At 28.3% G+C, this 23,191-nt stretch overlaps 1 protein-coding gene across 2 annotated transcripts in view; it reads right to left on the bottom strand.

The window, feature by feature from the left end:
• Positions 1 to 327: 327 nt before the first annotated feature.
• LOC148233277 (neuroligin-4, X-linked-like) overlaps positions 328 to 23,191 on the bottom strand; it is a 388,707-nt gene continuing 365,843 nt past the window's right edge. For both annotated transcript variants that reach the window (XM_088190274.1, XM_088190275.1), the window contains exons 10-11: positions 16,961 to 17,079; positions 328 to 2,356 (exon numbers count right to left, since the gene is read on the bottom strand). In XM_088190274.1, the coding sequence (XP_088046400.1) occupies positions 1,194 to 2,356; positions 16,961 to 17,079 (1,282 nt within the window). In that variant the 3' untranslated portion in view covers positions 328 to 1,193. The remainder of the gene's footprint in view (positions 2,357 to 16,960; positions 17,080 to 23,191) is intronic.

Raw genomic sequence — 23,191 nt, 5'->3', positions numbered from 1 at the left:
TTATTGTGCAATGAAACTTGACATAGTGTATTAGTGTTACATAGAACGATGTAAAATTATAACGGAGACATTAATATCCATTCAAACAGTAAAGGATCTTTGTGAGATTTTCAAAAAATTAGTCGAAGAGAGAAACGGAAAACAATAAGGAGATTTTATTCTCATCTAATGTCGTTGAACGCATTTAAGATAAAAGCTAAGCGAGAGCAACCACAAAGGAAATATCAAACGCCACGTAAATTTATGTTTTTATTTTGTTCAAAGTATAACTGTGTGTAAAAATATACATTTAAAATTGTAAGAAAGTAGATAATGAAATAAAACTCATTTTTAATGGTTCCCATTTTGGTTATATTTAAATATTTTCAAATTGTATGTTTTATGTCTATGTGTTCGAAAACGTTTCGTTTTATAATTTAGTTATATACATACATACGCATGGATATTTTCAAAATCATTTTGATGAATTTTGGCACCCTGAGAAAGCAACGATTTTTAATATTATATATATACAATATTTTGATAAGATGGATAACAATTTGTTAAGTGAATGTACACAAAATAAATGCTAAAATTAGTCACCAAAAATCATCAACACGATTTGTTCAAATACATACATACAAAAAACAATACGATTAAAACATTTTGCTCTATAATTTTACATTTTTAATGTATAATATATCAGTACTTTGACATATATGTATGCATACAATAATATGAAAGGTATTGTATTTTAATTTAATTTATTTTTAATTTCGTCTTTCCTTTTGCAAAAAATCTTATGTATTGTGCACAAATATTGTAAAATTCGTAATATGTTACAATTATGTTTGATACATACTCAGAATTAGAATGTATAATATATGGTTTTAAATTTAAATATATTTTTTACAATTTTAAGTAATAAATTCAGTCATTATAATAATAATTGGCAGTTAAAAAATGTTTGTATTTTTACATTCATATTATATTTAAATTCATTTTCAAATTCGTTCTTAACGATTATTAACAATTCATTTTTAAGTGATATTGCAATTTTTTAATTAAAAACATTGCAAATTATATATTGTGTAATAAATATGGTTTTATTTACAATATACAGATAAAAACGAACCTGCCTTTAAATTATGTGAGTTATAAGATCACATCTTTTCACTTTCCTTATACATTAATCAATAACTATAATATCACTATCACACTCGCATTTCACTCATGGCAGCCTGTGGCAAACTATTTTGATTTTCACCATTAGAGTTAGTCAAAATACTACCACCTTTGAACGTGCCGTGAGTGGCTCTCAAACTTTGAGTTATGGGAGGACTGTCCGGTCTTCTATGCAAAGGCGGAGAAGATGGTATACTGAGATGCATCGTAGCCGACCCGTTCGGAGGCAGCAAAATACCCTGCTGATGCATCTCTGCTATCATATTAGAGGTGTTAAGAATATGCTGCTGTTGGAAATGCACTGAGCTGTTTTTTGGCAAAGTCGCAACTGAAGACATAGTCTGATGCATTCCAGCGTTAGGATTCAGATTTTTCTGATTCATCCTATTCTTGTGCGGTAAAGTTAAGCTATTTCCCATTATAACACTCGGACTTGAAGGTGGCGCTTTGATCAAAGCACCAGTGTTGATCTGTAGTGTTGAATTGCCGCACAAATGCGGTCCTTTAAAGTTTACGTCTGTGAAAGCAGGATCGCCGGATTGTGAAACATTTGTGTTTTTCTTGCTCTTGTTCTTTTGCGTTTGTGTCTCGACGTCCACTATCACGCTTGTGTTTTGCGAATGATCTATATGGTAATGCGAGTGCTTGGATAGTGGGTCAAAACTTCCTTTGTTACTATAGTGTTGCATATTTTTAACGTCTAGCCTGGTCTTGTCTCTTTGGTAATAAACTCCTGCGAAAATGAGCACGTTCAAAATGAGCAAAGAACAACCTATAGCTATGGTTACACTTAGAGCTGTAGAATAAGCTGCGTAGCCGGCAGCTTCCAGGCTCGCCAGAGGATCGTTCGTAGCGTTTCCATTGGTGACTCCTGAAGGGTTTCCCGGGACTACGGTGACACAAGTAGCCATGATGGTGTCGGCAGTCGTCAAAGACACGTCAACAAAGAGCGTATTGTTTGCTATGGCTTGCTGTCTTCGAAACGCGTCTGTCGATGTTTCATAAGGCATTGCTCTCGAAAGAGGATCCGGTCGCACCACTCCGTCGTAGAGATCGGCATCATTGTGGTTTCTGAAGAGATTGTGCCTCGCCACCACGTCTTCCATTCCGGCCCTGTGGAGTTCCGGAACGAGCCGTAGCCACACGGAGAGTTGGTGCGCCCTGAAGTGGTTCTTCATGCGAGGCTTCATACCTGAAAGGAATAGAGCTTATTAAATATTTTATATAATAGTAGAGTTATTGCTTTTAATTATACACCAGAGGAGGATCGAAGGTTGCGCAGTAATTTTATTAGGCAAGGGTAAGTGTTAGCCGGAGATAAATGTCACGTATACTTGAAAGCTTAATCCGAAACTGTCATGCGACATTTCCTGTGCGAAGGCCTTGACAAAATTATAAGCGAAGCGTTTCGAATGTTCGTAAGAATGTAAGTACATACTACATACAATTATACATCTGCAAAAGACTCACAAATGTTTTAAATTATTTTGATATCAAAATAGTTTACTGTGTTATTAATTTTTTTTAAATTTACCTCAAGGTAAACAATAAATTTTACATGTAAAATAGACGCTGTAAAAAAAATAAGATCAGTGTGTAATCTAACATATAATCACTTGACATATATAAATGGTCTTTAAGTATAATCTGCAAATCCGCATTAGCAGAAGTGGTTTATTATGCAATAGAAGGGGAAGTAAATTTGAATATTTTTATATTATGCTTTTTATTTTATATATATTTCTTTATTATGACCAATTTTTATTATTACTACTTCAATATCCATTTTATAAGAATACCGTTATGTTTGTGCAATGGCATAGCTAGTAGGGGAAGTGGGAAGAGGATGGACCGCCCCGGGCGGTACTTGCATGAAGGCGGCATTTTCACGATGGAAGGAACGTCCGTGTAATGTTGTTCTAATAAAACATTTTAGTTAAGTTTTATATTGTCCCTTTTTAATAAGACTTGATTCTTAAATATATTTTTAGCATATGTAAGTGGCATTATTAGGGTATTTTCTCCCTAAAGTAGAGTTGGAAATTTTACACATAGGGCCATAAATTATTATTTCAGTCTGAATAGTCTGGACAATACTAATATACAAATACAATTATTTGGCTCTTATTAATTTAAGAAGAGACCTATTTTTGAATATGCTATGCATAAATATTAGTGGTAAAAGTTTGTTTATTTTAGTTTTAGGTAGGCAAATATGCTATCACAATTATACCTTTAATGCTTTAATTTATTTTTAGTAAACAAATACAAACTATGTCAATATTTATTTCGTATAAGCGCACAGAAAATTACTCACATAATAAAAAAACATTACAAAATAATACGAGATATTTGCACTCATTATTAAACATTTTTTATGATCCTTCATTATTTAACAATGTTTATATACAGCCTCGACCATAATAATGGTTCACCCTTTAAAATAGTGTGTAACTCTTGACAAGTGCATAGTCTGACCGAAATATTTTATCAGTTAGTTTCAACCGTAATTCTACAAAGGAATTTGTCGTTTTTAATTGCTCACATGAGTTTCAAAAAGGGATTAAAGGTCTAATTGCTTAGTCTTTTTTAAGTTACCATTATATTCAGTTGCGTGATTTTGGCCTTAATATGCCGTTTTAATTTTTTTTATTTAATAATTCAATTTCAATATTTTATACGCTATTAAAAATGCCAAAAACGCAAATTAGGTAAAGCTAAAAGAGCGAATATAAATTTATTGCATTCGCATATTGCATATTATTGACTGAATATATCGGAAATTATTCAGTTTACTTTAATAAACTATTCAGAAGCGGAGGGTCATACATTTTTTCGCAGATGGTAAGAAAGGCTCAACGATGGACTCAAAGGCTGTAAAGTCCGATACAAATCGTGGCTTTCAGAAATAAATAAAATCAAAGGTTAGGATTGGCCTAAAAATACCAAGATTGGACATCTGAAGCTTGGGCGAGTCATTTTTTCGGATGAATCAAACATTGGTTAATATATAAAAATAATAAAAAGTTGATTTATTCAAAAAATTCTAAAGCAATAATTTTTTGAAATAATCATACTTTTTTAAAGTTTTGGGAACCCTGGTGTAGTACACATATACGTTGAAAAGTTGCTAAATAATATCTAGCTGATTGCGTAGTACCCAAAGTAAAATATTATGGCGGAAGCGTTATGGTCTGGGTTTGAATAAAAGTAGCAGGAGTAGGAAACCTGGGGGCAGCAGGCAGGTAACCCATAACTGCGAGCATCTTGATTAAAACAAATCAATACAACCCGAAGAGCTGTGTTTATTGCGTAGCCCATACTCCTCTTCTTTCATGCGAAAGTAATAAAAAGTTATTTGAGAAGCTTCATCGAACATTTTTTTCATAAATAAAAAATTATAAAATTTATATTCATTCATATACAGATATCTGAGATATCCTTTTAACACGTTTTTTTAAATGTGTCAATTATATTATTTACCATTCAGAATAAAATAGTATGCTTAAGAATACTGCGCACAATGTGATTTTACAAGGCACACAGTGTCTTTAAGCTTCTTCAAAATAAATTTCAACATTTATTGCAAATGTTTTATAAACGCTAATGGAATCTGTAGTCCTCTTTAAATATAATACCTAAATCGAGAACTAATTGTATGCGGTGAAACACATTGGTAATTGTTTTATATTGAAAATTATTTAGAAAATATTTAAAAAATATATTAAAATATTTTTTTAATACATAACAATAATATATTAGCAGGTGACATGAACATTGCTTTTTATTTTTAAACATCAAATATTTTTTTTTTAATTTCTCAATCTATCTCTAGGGAATAATTTAAGGTCATCATTGAAAAGATTAAACTAAGAATAACAAACAATTGTAATATTATTATTAATATACAGAAGCAAAATAACACCTTGAGAAATTCCTAATATTTTAGAATATCATTGGATCTATTTTTTAGAAATAATGCATAACAAACTTTATTAATAGCCTTTTTAAAATCGGTGTAGATAACATCAAGGTGGTTGCGGATGTCAAGTTTTTATTAAATTGCAAAAACAGATCAGATTTGTTGCTAATAAGGTCCTGATAAAAACAACGCCAACAAGTTAATAGGAACAAGCGACGTGTGTCTATTTACCATTATATAAAAACTACATAGTACCATGCCAACCCGAGATCAATAAATCCCGCTTGCGTATCATATATATTATTATATATTTTACGTATCATATATATTATTACATATTTACAGATATCTTCTATTGATATTTACCTGGGCTCAAAAGCTCAAATGGAAAGGATATGTGGCTTCAATGGAGTTAAGCTGATTGCCTTAGACACTTTTAAAGTACAAACCTAGTAACAAACATATTGTTTAAAAGCCCCCGAGTATACTTGGAGCCAAAGTCGGTAGGAGGATGAAGCTTAGGAACTAGTGAAATAACTGAACCATATACCTGTACCTAAAATATAAAGATATATAGTTAAAATAATTGCTTATTTATTTGCTTTGCTTTTATTGTGCCGTATGCTTTTATCATAAGCAATTTACGTTCATTGCAACTATTTACTAGGCGCTAGTCAAGGCCTGAAGCTAGTGTTTTATAAATCCTTAGCTGATTGTGCCACTTTACAAGCCTCACACATTCGTCCTTGGCCGACCATCTCCATTAAGACTCCACCAAGATGACAGTATTTTAAATGCAAAGCTCTTTACTACTTTTTCATATCGATGTCTAGGCTTTTAATGTAATTTTTATTCATAATTATTTGTGAATTAGTTATTCAAATTGTCACCAAGCATGATTTAATAACTCTCAATGCAAATTAACACTCATTGAAAACCAAATTAAAAATACATCCCAAAACAGCGCCGCTGTAAAAGTACATCGATTAACATTTTTAATGAAAATCGCAAATTTTCACTACACGCTCTATTTAATATCGGTATGCAAACGACGTATGGGTGACAGCGGCATTTGATCGCGATTTAATCGCAAGCTATAATACCTAGGTATACACACATACTATATAATCCGGATGACGGGATTTAATATCGAAATTCATCACAGCCGCATTAGCGACACCGGCGGGCGCCAACGATAATATGTGTTCAACTTTGACCTCAAAATACTAAATGTAACGAGTAACTGGCAAAATACCTGTAATGCTCTGACGGCCTTGTTTTACCGCGCACTTTTCCGCATTTTCACCGTCAAAAGCGCCGTAATTCAATTATGTCGTGTTGGCGAGCCAGGGAGCGTGTGATTGAGCCGTTATAAATGCACGTGAACGTGTAAGGGTTTTTCGAAAATGTGATGGTAAATATTTTATGAGATAATTATGTGCTTACAAAATTTACTTTTGATATGAAATAATAATATTTAAAAAAAAAATGTATGGCAATAAAAAAAAAAAATTATAAATAATTATTAATTAATAAAATTACACATTATTATATAAAAAAAAAACTATACAAATAATAATTGAAATGCATTGTGATAGTTGATGTCTTTGATATTTAAAAAATAAAATTATAAAATATATTGACTATCTCAAAACCATAAAGTGGTATTATCAGTATTAATTAATTTATTATCTTTAAAGTCTTGGAGAAGATACTTTTTTTACTTATTTGCCAACCAGTTGGTTATATACGTAAAATATATATCTAACAAAGGCAAAACAGATGAGAAATAATTGTCGAAATAAAGATCAAATTATTTTCCTTTGAGCACGGTCACAAGAATTTTATTGCAAATTTTACCTGGAAATTAAAACTATTTTTAGAAATAATATATTTTGGCCCATTAAATAGGTATTTCCAGGGTTTCAAATAGCACGTATAATAGTTCGTTAAAATAATTTAATGTTTATTTATTTAACTTATAAAAATCGATTATTGTTCAAAAGAATCACGAGTCTTAAAAATTATAAAAAATAGGCCTTAACATAATACAATTAAGCAACCCCTATTTTTTTTTGATATTATTTAAGTGTACATAAATACTAGGTATTTAAAATTATATTTAGGATTTCAACTTTGCGTTAAGATTATTACCCTCTTTTTGTTTTTACTAAACCTCTTGGCAAAAATATTTATATCAATTTATTTTATAAATACAGACGAATGTAATAAAGAAATATAATTAATTAGATTTGACATTACAGGAATTGCTTAAGAAAGATGTATTTAAAGTTGAATATTATAAAGGTCTGTGGGTGACCAGTCTAGCCATTACGAGCTGCGCTATTCCGAACTTATTTTTTCTAAAAACATTAAATAATATTTTGAATAAGTAAAACAACAATCAGTTAAATAGTTGTAACTTACAAACTGCATTAACATATTAAAAAAATTAAGCTTATAAAATTCTTTAATTGTGTATTTTTACCAAAATTAGGTTATATATGTAGCAATAAAAATTACTTATTTGTTGTTAACCTTTACATATACGTTTATAAAAAATTAGTCATTCAATTAAATTAATGAATTAAAAGTTAATTTATAGTAGTAAAGTAAGTATCTATCTTAGGGTTCGTTACAGATGTTTTGTGTTTCAAACACTATTGTGTTTTTAATATATGTAAGTGGTAGTAAATCGATCCGCCAAATCTCACACTCTAAGTAATACACACTTTTGTCGAATATATTGTAGATAATGTAAGATTAGTGGTGGATGGATGGGAATGGCTGCTAATTGGCTTTTAGAAGTCCAGATTCACATTAGAGGGTCGAATGATTTTTTCGATAGTTAGTTATAGGTATATTCTACCATATCACGTGCTTAAAAAAATATAAAAAATACAAAAAAGTAATACAATAATAAAAATATAGTATAGATTTTTTTTAAATTCAGGGTAAAAAATTTAAAAGGATTCATAAAAATATGGTAAAAAATTAATAAATCTTACAATTTGATTTTATGTAAAGCATAAACATATTAAAAATTTAAATAATAATATTTTTTGTATTTTTTATTTAAGGCTAATCACACTGTAGATAACAAGTTTTTCTTTAAAGCTCCTCATACAATAGTAATAAAAAAAGTAAATAATCATTTATGATACATGAAAAAATACAGCGACGAAAATAATCAACTCAATCAAACAATGTAACATACAGAGTATTCAATTAGCAATTATGCTGTCAAATTTAGATAGAAGACACAATAATCCACCCACATCCTCTTTATTGGTTTCATATTTAGATATGAACGCAGCTCGCAAAAAAATCGCTGTGTTGGTCTCACTGTGATGCTATTATGTAAAAACATTCATTGTCACGTTAGTTAAATATAAATCAATACAGAAAATATTTATTTTTATGATTTAATAGTACACAATGAAATATATTTTTATTTAATATCAGTACTTTATTGTTTTTTTTTTAATTTATACATTATAAACCCTAACTTTTTTATTTAATTCGCCAACCCGATTTCGTATTCACCATGGAGGCCGACAGATAAAATTTTATTTACAACCTACCGGCTCTGATATCACAAGGCGTTCAACATAAATACAGATAATTTACATATCAAGCGTTGAATTATTTGTATTCAGTGAAGCACCATTACGCTTAATTACGCTCCAGCTATTGACCGAAAGCTCGGAAATTTCATTCGCATCATGTATATACAATTAACACAATGACCGACGATAGATCCATTAAGAACCGTCTACTATGTATGTATCTATATAATTAGTATTTATTGATTAGTTTCTAGAATCAAAAGTATTTAAATTGCTATCGTTTTAATTTTTGATTTTTTAATTACTTATTTGCGCCTGCCGACAGTAATTGTAAATATATTTGTGAAAAAAATTGTATCATACAACTTAGGTTTAAAGTTTTTGATACATGATTTATCAGTCTTTTAGTGGACCGAGTTGACAAATCCAGAAACGATGAAATTTTAAGCGACAATCAATTTTTTTTTGTGTAGAGGTCGGTTAAGTTGGCTATCTTGGAGCTACGCGGAATACTAGCAAATCTGCGCTATTGAAACACAGGTTTATAACGAACATTTTAAATGTATAATTCCCCCGCAAAAAATTCTTCTACAGTGGCTTACACGTGTCTCACTGCCAGCCCAACATATTCGCCAAACTATATATTAATGCTATGTTTTTTTTAAAAATAATATAGCCGTTTTTAATTCTTAATATAGACTTCATTCAAGAGCTTACAAAATAGGAAATTAGTATGTTAAAATTATTATTAGATATTTAAAAAATATATTTTAAGAAGGATTTTAATTTTGGCACAAAAATAAGAGCACTTTTACATGTAAAACTACAAAAAAGTCAAACATTTTTTTATTTAATAAAATCACATAAACAACACAAGTAAAAAATAATTAATAAATATTTTTCAGACTTTTATAAAAATATAAAATACATAGAAAAAAATAATTACTATTATAACTGCATATACTAAAAGAGAAAAGCCACTAAAAGTTACTTTAAAAAAATGGTAGTTAAATAATATACAATATATAATCTGGGTTAAGCTTTAAATCTTATATTTTTTTATTAAAATAAGTATTTAAGCAATCTAAATCATATAACGGTATTTTTAACTGTGTTTTAATTAAGTAGATAGAATTTTGCTTTTTTATAAGCCAGCATAGTAGATCAGTGGTTTGAGTCAGTGACGAATACCTCATTTTTCTTAGTTCGGATCCCATATAGGTCCTAATATTTTTTTTATATTTTAATCATATCTATAATTTTGTTTTTGATCAATAATTAAAAACAATGTTTTCTTTTATTTTCCTAATTTCGCGAATAAATATTGTAATAAATATTTAAATTAATCAAGCTAGGTTGTGCATACACTTAGTGACATTTGATGATTGTTTGCTGTAATAATAGTTGATAATAAATAAAATATATGTCATTCTCTGGTGTTCTTTTACTTACTTGGTAGTTGTTGATTCTATTTACTATGTTGAAACGCGTTGGGTTATCGCTTTATATATTATAAATTGAATAAAACAATTATTCCTGTTTTATGAATATTTGATCCAGTACTGCGCAATACCGACTATATATAACAGTGCAACGTTATGGCAATGAAATCATTTTGATAATAATTCCAATTCATATATTAAGAAAACGTATTTTTTTACCGACCACAATAGCATCAGTTTCCTTAGTCTTCAATTGCTTGTTAATACGATTTTTAGATTACAATAAATTTAAAACCAATAGAATAGCTTCCTACCAATCAATCACTTTGATTTCCTTTAGATCAATTTCAATGTTTGCGAATTTATTAGTAGTACACAAAACTCGCGTTATACGTAATGCGCGTTGTTAAACAAAATAACTGAACAAATCTCCAGCGATAAATCTCTTTAAGATTTCGATAAATATTCAAACAAGCAGCACTGTCGAAGCTTTGGGCCGACCGGCCCCGTAATGGACGACGAAAACAAAATGGCGGAAATGCGAAGGAGCGTTCCGAGTCAAACGCTTAATACCCCAGCGCCGGAATACGTGCCCGGAATTTAATTTTAAAACTTATCTCGATAAATTGTCGTCGTCCGTCGAAACGATCTGCGAAAATAAATATATCCGCAAAACGCCAAAAATACCGCTAATGATTAATCCGTGGTCACAGCGCTGGATTCAAGTTGTGATTGTTTGAAATATATATCCGGTTAGTATTTCTGGTTTATGTTTGACGTTAATAAGGAGTATTATGAAATTAATAAGTATTTATAAACCGCGTGCGGCTCGCGAGCCGCTTGCGGCTCTTGCAGTATGCGCATTTTCAAATCACTTTCTTTTCAAAATCTTACAGTCTCAAAGTCACACATTATAGTTTAGCTACTGGTTTTATTTATATTTATTTTTACAAGAAAGCAACATCAAAAGTAATCATATATCGATACATGTGGACTTTATTTGCTGTATACTAATGGTTCCCCTATGATTTCATTTCTCTTAAATATTATGGTTTAATTATTTTTTTAGTGTTCAATCCCAGATTTTAGATAATCTAGTAAATATAAAATTAAATTGTGAGATTCAAACGATTTAGTTTACAGTGTATAAAATACAAAAAATACTATATTGATATATTGTAGATATAAAATAATATTATATTCTTTTTTATAAGAAAACATATTAATTGACGTTTTCATAATTTATTGCTCTTTTTACGATACCAACGTAAAACAGTAATTCTGAAAATAAATAAATCATGTGATAAAAATAAACCGCAATAAATTGCAGACAAATCTATTTTTAGATTTATTATTTTATTGTGTTTGACAATACATAACATATTGCTTAATATGTTAAGCAAAAATATTGCTTAATATGCGAAAATATAAATAAACCACTTATCATGTTCCGCTTGAATTATTTTTTAGTTTAAGTAAATTGTTATTAAAAATAATCGATGATGTACTTATTTAAACTTTATATTTGGGATAAAATTTATAATCATTTTTTGCTACAAAAAAGTAGTAAGAATAATAAATTTAATAGAAGGCTTTGATTTATATCACTAAATACAAATATTTTTGATTTGATTTATAATAATTTAACTATTAAGTTAACCAACACGTAAGATTGCTGTATTGTTTACAAATATGGCTGTAAAGTATTTTTTCATTATATATATATAGAGATAGGAAGTCAATAGACTTTTGTCCAGGACCACAGCTTTAATTTTATTAGGCTTAGAAAATGTATCACCTTACTTAATTATAACATATCTATCTAATAGGTAAGATTCCAGGATTGTGTCTAGTTAAGTTAGTAACATTTTTTAATTTTATGAATAAGTATCTATATTGAATATTTATGAATAAATAAATCATGACAAACCCTTTAAAATGTCCTGAGAAATGTAGAGAAAAATAGCAGATTTCCATTTATTTTATTTTCTTTTTTACCAAGATCGTTCAAGGTCCAAGTAATTCCTACGGAACCAAAACTATTCGTTAGGAAATATAATTTTCTTATTAATTACGGGCTTAAGTATTTTTAGGATCAATGTTTCAAACAGCTTTGAACACAGTGTTAGTAGTGATATTTGTCGGTAAGATAATAAAACTATTCTGTAAAAGCAAAATTCATAGCAAAAGTCTGTAATTTAGGCAACAGTATGCGTTATTTTAACGTTTGCTTTTCTTGTGAGCTTTTTAGGTACACTTTTCGTAATAAGGACGTTTTATGGGGGCTATTTAGGAGCTATTATTGCCCAATTTGTTAAAATGTTTCTTCAGTCTTTCCTCGTATGTTTATCCTACATATTTAACGTTGTGAATAAAAAAGTTTAAGACATACCACCAAGCATCCAATACTACTCTTGTAAAAATATTTTGAAACCTCTGAATTATTTATATATTGTAGTTGCTTACTGATCCCTAGAGTTGAATATCGTACACCCAAATTAGGTTAAGGATAGATTTATATACGAGCAGCTTATTATCCAATGTCAATTGGGAGGTTTTGCTCATTAGCCAGTGATTTTATCTTTAACTGATTCCAAGTTATTTTCTTTTACTACAAATACGGGTTTTCCATGTAAGCCATCTCTCGAATACTTTGCACCATCTGATTGTGGAATTATTTCATTATTTAATAGGACGGGAGGACTTTTTTTTCATGTTAAACGTAACACAGACAGACGTTTGTCTTTTATTTTAAAATACACAGATAATATTGTATTTTGTTTAAGTTTTCTTGGAGATAAGTAGACGTTGTATCCAGATTATCATGATAAGCCATAATCCTGTTCGTAATTAGAAAGTCTGTTGTATATATTAAGTACAGTACCAACCATATTACACTGCCCAGAAATTCTCCAAATTTTATTGAACAAATGGAAGATTTTTCATCTTGATTTTTTATTATAAAATATCTATCGCTTAGATATGACTTTAAATTTTTGTATAAATGATGCGGTAGTGCCTTTTTGCTTTTATATTTTAATCCCATATACCATACTTGGTCAAAAGCTTGATTTATATTCAAGAATGCAACTAAGAAATATTTCCTCTCTTGTAGATTTTTATTTATCTAATTTACCACTCGATGTATTTGTTTAGTTGTACCGTGCCATTGCAGAAAGCTAAATTATTAGCTTGAGACTATCTATCGTTTCTGTAGCATTAGATTTATTCTACGTAGCAGTAGCTTCTTAAAAATTTTTGATTAAATATACCAAAGACAAATTGGCCTGCAAGATTTTACATGATTTGGTTTGTTTTCTGTTTTTGGAATAATGATAACCTGTGTCATATTCAATTAAAAAATATTCAAGTTTATAATTATTTTTATACTTTTTTCGGTAGTTCTTTTAGAATGTTTCTTGTAATTTATTCATACTTAAAAACTCTCTTGAGAATAAGGTAATTTTTAATTGCGGAATAACCTTTTTATTTTATTTTAGGGTTTGGTGGCAATTGTAAGAAACATTTTGTTATATGATCAGATAATGCAATGGATTTTTCTTTATTATTTCTTGCTCATTTTATATTATCTAGTTTATTGGGTGGTTGTTTGGTTTTTTTTTTTACTGCTTACCAGAGAGAATGACTTGTGGCTTCAGTTGCAGTTAATTTTTTTAGAGTGTTGTATTGATTCATTCATTATATAACTCAGAATTTGATATTAGTTTCTCGTTGCTTTATTTAGTCGGGTTTTATGCTTGCTTTCCTCTGCCAATTTTAATATGAAAAAAAGTTCTGGTCTTTTATTATTAGATATGGAAAAGGCTTTTGATACAGTATGGCATGATGGATTAATGTATAAACTTTTAAAATATGAAACTCCCTATTACATTATTCACATGTTACGGTCTTACCTGAAGAATCGAAGCTATGTTGTTTCGCTAAATAATACATTTTCGACACCGCGTAAAATACCAGCTGGTGTTCCTCAAGGAAGTATACTTGGCCCGTTTCTCTTCATTCTATATACTAATGATATTCCAATGTTAAAAAATACTAAACTCTCAATGTACGCTGACGACACTGCAATCCTTACTAGTTCTTATGGTCTTAAACCTATTGCAGTTAAACTTCAAAAATCCCTTGAAAACTTAAAAAAATATTTTATGAAATGGAGAAATAAAATTAATCAAGACAAAACAGAAGCTATAATATTCACTAAACGTAGACAACCCTTGCCTGCACCCATTAAAAGTGAACAAGGGCATAACATTGAATGGAGAGCGAGCGTTAAATACCTGGGTATACACCTGGACTCCAGACTAAAATTCAATAAACATATAACTGAACTCCGGTCGAAAGGGCTCGGCGCCATTGCGGCTCTAAAATCAATATTTAATAGAAAAAGTGCGCTTACAATAAAAAATAAATTCTAGTCTATAGACAATTATTCAGACTTGTTTTAACTTACGCTTGTTCAGTGTGGAGTAACGCGAGTAATAGTAATTTTAATAAACTTCAAGTAATCCAAAATAAAGCCATAAAAATAATTTATAATACACCGTTTTATACTAACCTTAAAAAACTCCACACCAAACATTTAATTCCCACCATTAAAGAATACTGTTATTATCAAACCGAAAAATACTATAAAAGTATCTCGCGAGACCACGCAAATCCACTAATTTCAAGAATCGGTGATTACAACAAAACAAAACTTAAATTTAAATACAAACATAAAATGCCTAAGCACATATTGCTTTGATGCAGTTGAGTTCATCGCAGTGACATCAGTTTCAGGTCTACAGGGCTAGGTTTATTTACCTTTGTATGTGTTTTATTTTGTATATTGTATATTTTGTATAATTTGTTTTTCTCACCTGCCTCATTCTTTTCCAAAATTTTTTTTTTTTTTTGGAATTTTTTTAAATTTGTAAAAAGGTTTTATGTATTTTTCCTTTAAATTAGTATACCCTCGTATAATTTATTATTCTTTTTATGTTACTGTATAACTTCACAAATTGTAAACAATGTAAATGGTTATGAACCAGTATTGTGCATTTAATATATCTGTATGTTATTATACCTATGTCTATTTAAGAAATAAACTTTTATATAAAAAAAAAAATGCTTGCTTTCCGTGTTAGTTTTTACATTTTTCCTAATTTTCTGTTCTCTGCAATTTTTATTTAACTAGTAGAGATGAGGTAGCTGGTTTGTTTTTTTTCTTGGGAATGTTTCATCACGGGCTGAGTTTTCTATGGCTTCCGTAACGAGAGCAATTGTTCGGTCCAATTTTATTTTTAAATTGTAACAGATTAAAAATATAATTTAAATTTAAATCTGCATGAGAAGACACTACAGAAAACACTCTTTTAATGTTTAATTTAATTAAGTTGTCACACTTTCTAATCAATCTGAAAGTGTGACAAGAGGTGTGGATTATTTTTTATTAAAGCATATGTCTTTAGGAGAAAATTAAAAAACCCTGCGTGTCCCATATATGTACATTATAGACAAACTTATGTATTCTTTGTGCATTTTTGAAATTTTTCACATACAAACTCGTCGGTATAGCTTAAATCCGACAGGCAGGGGAGAAACGCGCAAAAACGTACTCCAATTTATCTAGCCGCGTTTTACCGACTTTAAATCGCGGTATATTTTTCAGGATTCCGGCAACAATCTTACCGTCATTTCTTCAAAGGAGAATAATAAGCGGAACAAATTAAAATAAGCTCAAAGTGTACCTACCCACCCCCGACGAGTTCTTAGCGGCGAAACACAAAATATAAATTATTATCAAGGCTAAAAATATTAATGTATACAATATTTCGTGTTCCGTTACGGCAAATTGCAGCTTGTTCATACAATTTACCGTAAACCACTATAGATAAGTTTTGGAGAGCCTGGCCTGTGCGATGGGTAATTTAATCTTGCATTGTTTATAGGATACAATTGTTGCGGTACGCGAGAAAAGTTATGGATTAATAGCAACTTTACCGAAGCGTGGCATGAAACTTGCAATGTTGAAATTACGTACATATTACCTACTTGTATAATAGTTATATTAAAAATAAGGAAGCATTAAAATATATATTAATTAAATTATTATGTACATTTAAATGGAATATTTTAAATCAATGACCTAAAGTCTTTACCAAAAATGTTGGTTTATTTCTCTTTTATTTTTTTTTAATAAAAACGTGAGTTATGTTTAGTTAATTTCCAGTTTATATCAGTAACAACGTTTTCTTGATGTTTTGTTACAATGCCAAGTATTCTACATACGTATTTTAGTGATATTGTCAGTTGGTCATTCTTTATCAATTTAAGCTGAATTAATACATAGATTAGCACTAATACTGAAATTTTTAAATAAAAATTTAATTAAATAATATAAAAAATGAAAACAAAATTATGACGTACCTTTACCGCTTATTAAATTGGCCACTTTTCATTAATAAAATCATTATTTTCGTGCAATTTACTCGAAAATTATACATTCAACGCGCGCTTAATATCTTTTAACAGCATTAAAACGAACTTATTTATATTGGAAATATTCATTAGGGAACGTTACACCCGAAATTTCTCCGTGCGGTTTCACCGGTTGATAATTACGATTTTAATCGTTTAAAAGTTCAAAAGTCAAATGCGTAATTAAAATAAACTGACTAATAATTTACTGTATGAATATATTTTAATTAAACAGCTTACACATTCGACTTTGCATGACATCGATACACAAGATAAATAAAACCAAAATTTATGTCGCAGTTAAACTTTTGACTTATTTTTGACTGATTTTGACTGACTTCCAAAGAAGTGTTTCGATTTACTTTGAGTTTGAAATTAATTACCGATTTCTAAGTATTTCTGATGTACTGAGTCGTATTCGTCCCAGGTTATGCTCCTGAAGCGGTTTCTCTCGCGGGATGCTGCTAATATCGTTTCTTGTCTGAAGTGGTCGTTGGGATTTCTGTGAATTATAAAAAAAAAGTTTTAATTAAAATATATAAACAAATAAACCTTCACATATTTTATTTTGGTCCAAATATCTACATACAATCATACAAGAGTCGTACTTAATAAATTATTAAATCTAAAATAATAGTAATTGAAGTTTATTTATATTGAGGTAATATGTACAACATTTAATAAAACACTATACTAAATATCTCAGATACCTAGTGAATTGTCGATTTTGCAAAAATATAATAAAGAACTGTCTTAAAAATAATATAAATAAAAAGTGAATTATAGTTTTTTAACCATTTAATTATTTAATTCTTAGGAATAAAAGATACCAATTTATTCCTAACTATTAATGCTAATACAAAAGTACACTCATTTCTGAAATACTGTTTTTTCATAAAATATTTAAAAACAAATCATAACCTTATATAAAAATATGGCACATATCGGAATAACAGTAATTTATAACTAAAAATATATCTAGATTATCCCTACTTAATTTTTGTATGTGGTTAGGTATCACAAATATATTTATCCTAAGCCAGTTTCTTAGAAGCATGCCTTGTGTATTTTATACATTTAATATATGTTTTTAACACATTTAATATATTTTTGTGTAATTTCCTCTCATATATTTTTTAAGCATATTAAGCATATTAAGCATTTTTATTTTATATGTTAATTCAATCAGGAATACTATATTAAAAAGAATTTTGATTAATGTTTTACTTCTTTAATAAGTTTTTTGAGCTTTAGAGAAGCTTTTTTTATCATTATTAATTTGAGAGTTAACAGTATTTTTACTATACGTAAAAATATTTTTTTATATAAGCTTCTTATTAATGTTTTCTGTACCTTGAATACTTTTAAAATTAACAGCATTTTAATTTTCAGTACTTTTCAATAAATTTTTTTTTTTTTGAATAACAGTTACTCATAGCGATGATTTTATTTTATATATTCTAATCGACTTTGATGCTTTAAATATTATTAAAATAATTTCATTGAAATATTCTTACATAACTTTTTTTGTGTGTAAGTGACATTTTTAATTAAAAATTAAATAACAGTTATATATAATACGTGTACTTAAATTAACCTAGTTTTAATATATCCACAAGCAAATTATAATTTAAATTTACGAGTTGCTGCAAATGTCTTTAAAACACAAGTTTTTGCTAACATTATTCACTATATTAATTCATTAGTTACCAATAATAAATCACAATTATAAAAAAACACAATTTTTTTAAATGTTTAAATATATTTAAAAACAGTTTATAATTATAGATGTAAATTTATTAATAACACTTTAATTATAATGTTGTACTAAGATTTAGCATTTTGATGCATGCTAAATACTAATCTTGGTATAGTAGCATAAAATATGCACTTTTCTCAAATAGAAGTTGTTTTTATATAAATCTTGTTAGCAGTAAAAACAGTAATGTTAAAGGTGAAACGTAAAAATAGAGAGACGTAATAAAATTATATACGTGTATTTTTCATAAGAGCGAAAATGATACATATAAAAGAAGAGAAACTCTCCAAGTCGTTTCGCGTGAACCCTTTCCATAGAATAAATTGCATTTTCGCGTCGTTGTAGACACAAAAGGCAGTTAATTAAAGCGAACGCACAAAGACAAAAACGCCAAACGGTCCAAAATTATGTATGGATGTGTTGTATTATTATTGTGTGGTGAGAAAGAAAGAAACTTTTACAAAAAATAAAGCGTTTCGAAAAATTTCACCACAAAGAAAGTTTATAAATATTTAAGACTTTTCCTCGGATTTCCTCGCGCACCAAACATAACACAAAGTCGTTTTGTAGCGTCAGCTCGGAGCTTGCACACGTTTAAAGTATAAGCGTTTCCGTTGAAGTTATGATCTCTGTTCTTAAACCTAGAACAAACACTTTTCCCACACGCTGTACAAAGATAAATTTGGAAATCATACCAATATTAAATTAAAAATAATAAATAAATTTACCAATCAATATAAATTATTTTGCCGCAATTGCGCCTCCAAATACCAAAAATCAAGGAACATTGTCATTTTTCTGTCAAAAAATTATATAAAAAATATTTGGCGTAATCACACTAATTCATTATTAATATTGTGTATCACAGACTACGATAGAAAAAAACCTGAATTTAAATTTAAGCACAAAATGTCAAAACAGATATATAGCTTTCGAGACTAAAAACCACATATCAATGGTTCCAAATATTTTGTTACATGTACTGAAATTAGCACTTAATTCTTCTCTTTTTTTATTATTTTTTACCTAAATTATAAAAAGTTTTTAGTTTTCTTTTTTTTTAAATATAACTACCAACGTTTTATCATATATTTTTTTTAATATTTTAATGAGAAATTGTACCATGTATTATATATAACGGTATGTTTTAAATGAAAATTTCTTACTAAATGCAAACATGTGCAAATGTTTACAAGTTTACTAAATAATTTTAATTTTTGTAAAATAAAACTTACAAATTAATTAATATTTGTATGTAAGCTATATTGTGAAAAACATAAGTTATTAACTGTAAAAATTTATATGTATTCTACAAAATGATTTTATTAAACGTAACCTAACTCAAACTTACATTAAACGTCACATTTAATATTTATTATGATTTACTTCGAATGTGTTCGATTAATGGAGTAGATTCGAATACGTATTATTATAATATATTACAGCTATTATTCAGTAATGCATGGTAAAAAAATTTGTATACCTAAAGATATATTTCCTCAATTAAAAAAGTCACTTATCTTGAAAGTTTAATTATTAAATAAAATGATTACGCTTAAGTTATATAATTTAAGAAAGTTTATTTATGTGATTATTAAAAATAAATTTTACTAATAGACAATTACAAGTTATAAAAATAATATAATTGTTAAAATAAGTTATTTAAAATATACTACAAATTATTTAAGATGCCCTAAGATTTTTCTTATACTATTTATCGATAAAATTAAATATTATAAATTATTATTGACAGGATAAAATTAAATTAAGACTCTTTTTATATATGACTTAGATTATGTAATGGTTATTATATTATTTAAACTAACTTAAAACTTTTTAATCAACGTAAAATATATGTCATTGTATCGTTTTATTGGACGCGGCACCCAGTTGTACAGTAAATCACAAAAGAAAACTTTTAAAAGCAAATTTTCACTATAACCAGTTATTTTTATTGTACTTTCTAAACATTTAATCTTTTTTAAAACAAAGCATTTTTAAATATTAAATTTATAATAATTTTTTAAAATAAAATTTTGCTCAGTGAATAAAACAGGTTTTTTTAGCGAAATCTAATGGAAAAACCCGATGTTTTTTACCTACTTTTTGAATATTAACCCAAAGGTAGGGAGGGCGGTTAAGTCTTTAAATATATATTAGAAATTCCTTTTTTTTGCGATTTTATATGGCTTTAAAACAATTAATAGTTTATAATTGCAGAAATTTTGACTACATTTTTTAACAAATGTTATGTGTATTAAATTGAAAAGTATACCAATACGATTTTTAAAATCGAAAGGACATTTACAATTTATTTTATAAATTTAGTGTGAAAATAGAACTTGTCGCATATACGCGCTAAAAGCGCAATACACATTTTTATATGGTATTTACATTTTGCCATGAGGTGCTTTTGTAGATGAAGACCAGAACTTACGAGGGATAAGCACTTCAACGGCCGTTCAGGGGTAATGTAATGATATAATATTATTTGTAGTGCATTTAAAACATCAGCATATGAAATGCGAAAAATAAAAGTGCTTATACAGAATGAAAATGCTTACTGCCGAAATTTTAACAATTCTTATAAGAAAGACGATGAAAATTGATAAATCTGTTTTTCTTCCTAAATCGTCCCCACTAGTGCACATCTGAAAAAAACAGAGCAACATAAGCGTGTTCAAGCGCATATTATTTAATTAAATTTAGAATTTACTTTTGAGTTGAACTTTTATCAACACTTTTTACTGTTTGCTCCCGACTTGAAATACACAAATGTTCATCTGAACTGCAGCAAGCATCGATTGTAATATTAAAGACCAGCTGCTTCCCTCTTTACGATAGCTCTGTTTCAGCTAAGACGTCCATAATTTAAAGTTAAAGGTCTTGGATGTATTATTATTATCTATTCATTAGTTTATATTTACAAATATATGCCAAAATATTTCCTTCATAACTTTTAATATAAAAAAATCATCAATATGAATAGCTATTATTTACTTTTGAGTTTTATTATGGAGCACGTAAAATACAAATGCGCCTTTTCAGGTGTTTTTTATTCATATGTCACATTTGTCCAAATGTTGTGAATCATAACCTGCGTTGCATGAAAGGGAAACGATTATTGAATATTTTTCCTGCTCGCGTATTGAAAAAAGCTCTCGCGTAAAAGCTCCTTTCATTACAGCCGAAAGTAATAACGCTCATAACGCCCGTGGGTAATTTTCCCTTTTTTGCGCCGCGGAAAGACGACAAATAAAATAATTTCTTTTGCGGCTGCGGGAGAAACTTTTTGGGATGTAATGGAATATTTTTAACTGGTATCTCCATTGTGGAAATAAGGGAGGAAAAAACTTACATTTTCCTTTATGCGCGGACGGAACGAGAGGGAGAGAGAATGTTCGACTAACTCGAGTCTCCGGCTAAACTTGTGATTCTGCGCGCATTTTATGCGATTATATATTATATTTTATTCTTTCGCAGATTTCGCCTAAACATTTATAGACTCGTTTCGGCGCTTTACTAAAAACGGGGGTGGCTCAAAAAGGAAAGTCGCGTCGAACATACGCTCCGATTTCAATCTCTGAATTGGCTAATAGCGCATAAAAATGAATATTTTCATCGGAGTAAGATAACTTAACAAATAGGTATACAGTTTAATACTCAAATGCCAAACGCAGTTATTTGTTTATTTACGATGCACTGTTTTAGTGTTGGGTGCTCAATTTATTGTGGATAGACGTATATTTCATCGCAATCACAATAACTCTCATTTATTGAACCATTAAATTTCGCTGACCGCAATCATAATTAATTATGTTACAACACATAATGCATAAAAAAAATAGGTATTATTTTACTTGTTAATACAAAATATTTTACATTACACTACATATATTTAAAAGCTGTCCACTTTAGTATCTATATTTCGATATAAGTTCCACGTTAAATATTTTTTTCAAATATATATAAACGTTTTTTCATTACTTGTATTTATTTTATTACACTTCGCTTAAATACTGATTGTTAAATCGTGTCAATTATTTTCATACAACACCATATATACAAAAAAATGTCACAATTATAAGCTATCTCAACGTAATAATAAAAAGCAATAATTCTAAATTTTTATGAGTAAGATTTGTAGATTTCGTCGATTTATTTGTTTTTTTTTTCACTCTTTTTATGTGTATATTTTTATTAATTAAAACATGTTATATATATAAGATACTGTGCTTTATACACTATTTTAATATTGTAGAGATGTTTTTTTTTTTGATTAAGTCATTTGTATAATTTTTAATAAAATAGTACGTGCATAGAATTTATACATAAAATATTTATAGAAAAATAAAATATGAAAAATCCTTATTCAATAACGATTTTTAAAATTATCTATATATAATATAAGATCAATCTTGACAAATAGTGATAGCAAAAATTTATTACCAGCAATAGATTTTATAAATCACTATTTTAATAACATAGTTTTCCAAGTATCAAAATTGCTTGAAATTAAATTAAAAATACTTTTTTTAAAACATTTTTTTATCAATTTTTTTATATTCTATAGTCCATCAATCATATACACAATTAAAATAAATAAAAGAGTTACAAAAAGGAGTTGCAAAATATAGTCTTGGGTTTTTTTGATTTTTTTAGGTAAGATTTTTAAGATATTTGGGTATATATTAATTAATTTTACTAAATTTAATTTATTTTATCAGATATTTATTTAACATATTTGGGGCAAGAAAATAATTGAAAAATAATTAATCATTGAACGATAAATCGAAACGCATATTTCTTATTTTAAAATTGTATATCCCGTCTTAAAAATATTCGTTTGCTTTCA

Source organism: Plectrocnemia conspersa, unplaced genomic scaffold, assembly GCF_051122295.1.
Source record: "Plectrocnemia conspersa isolate PC_06_02 unplaced genomic scaffold, ASM5112229v1 ptg000008l, whole genome shotgun sequence".
Lineage (NCBI taxonomy): Eukaryota > Metazoa > Arthropoda > Insecta > Trichoptera > Polycentropodidae > Plectrocnemia > Plectrocnemia conspersa.
The sequence above is the reverse complement of the archived record's forward strand: the minus strand, read 5'-3'. Positions and strand labels throughout refer to the sequence as shown.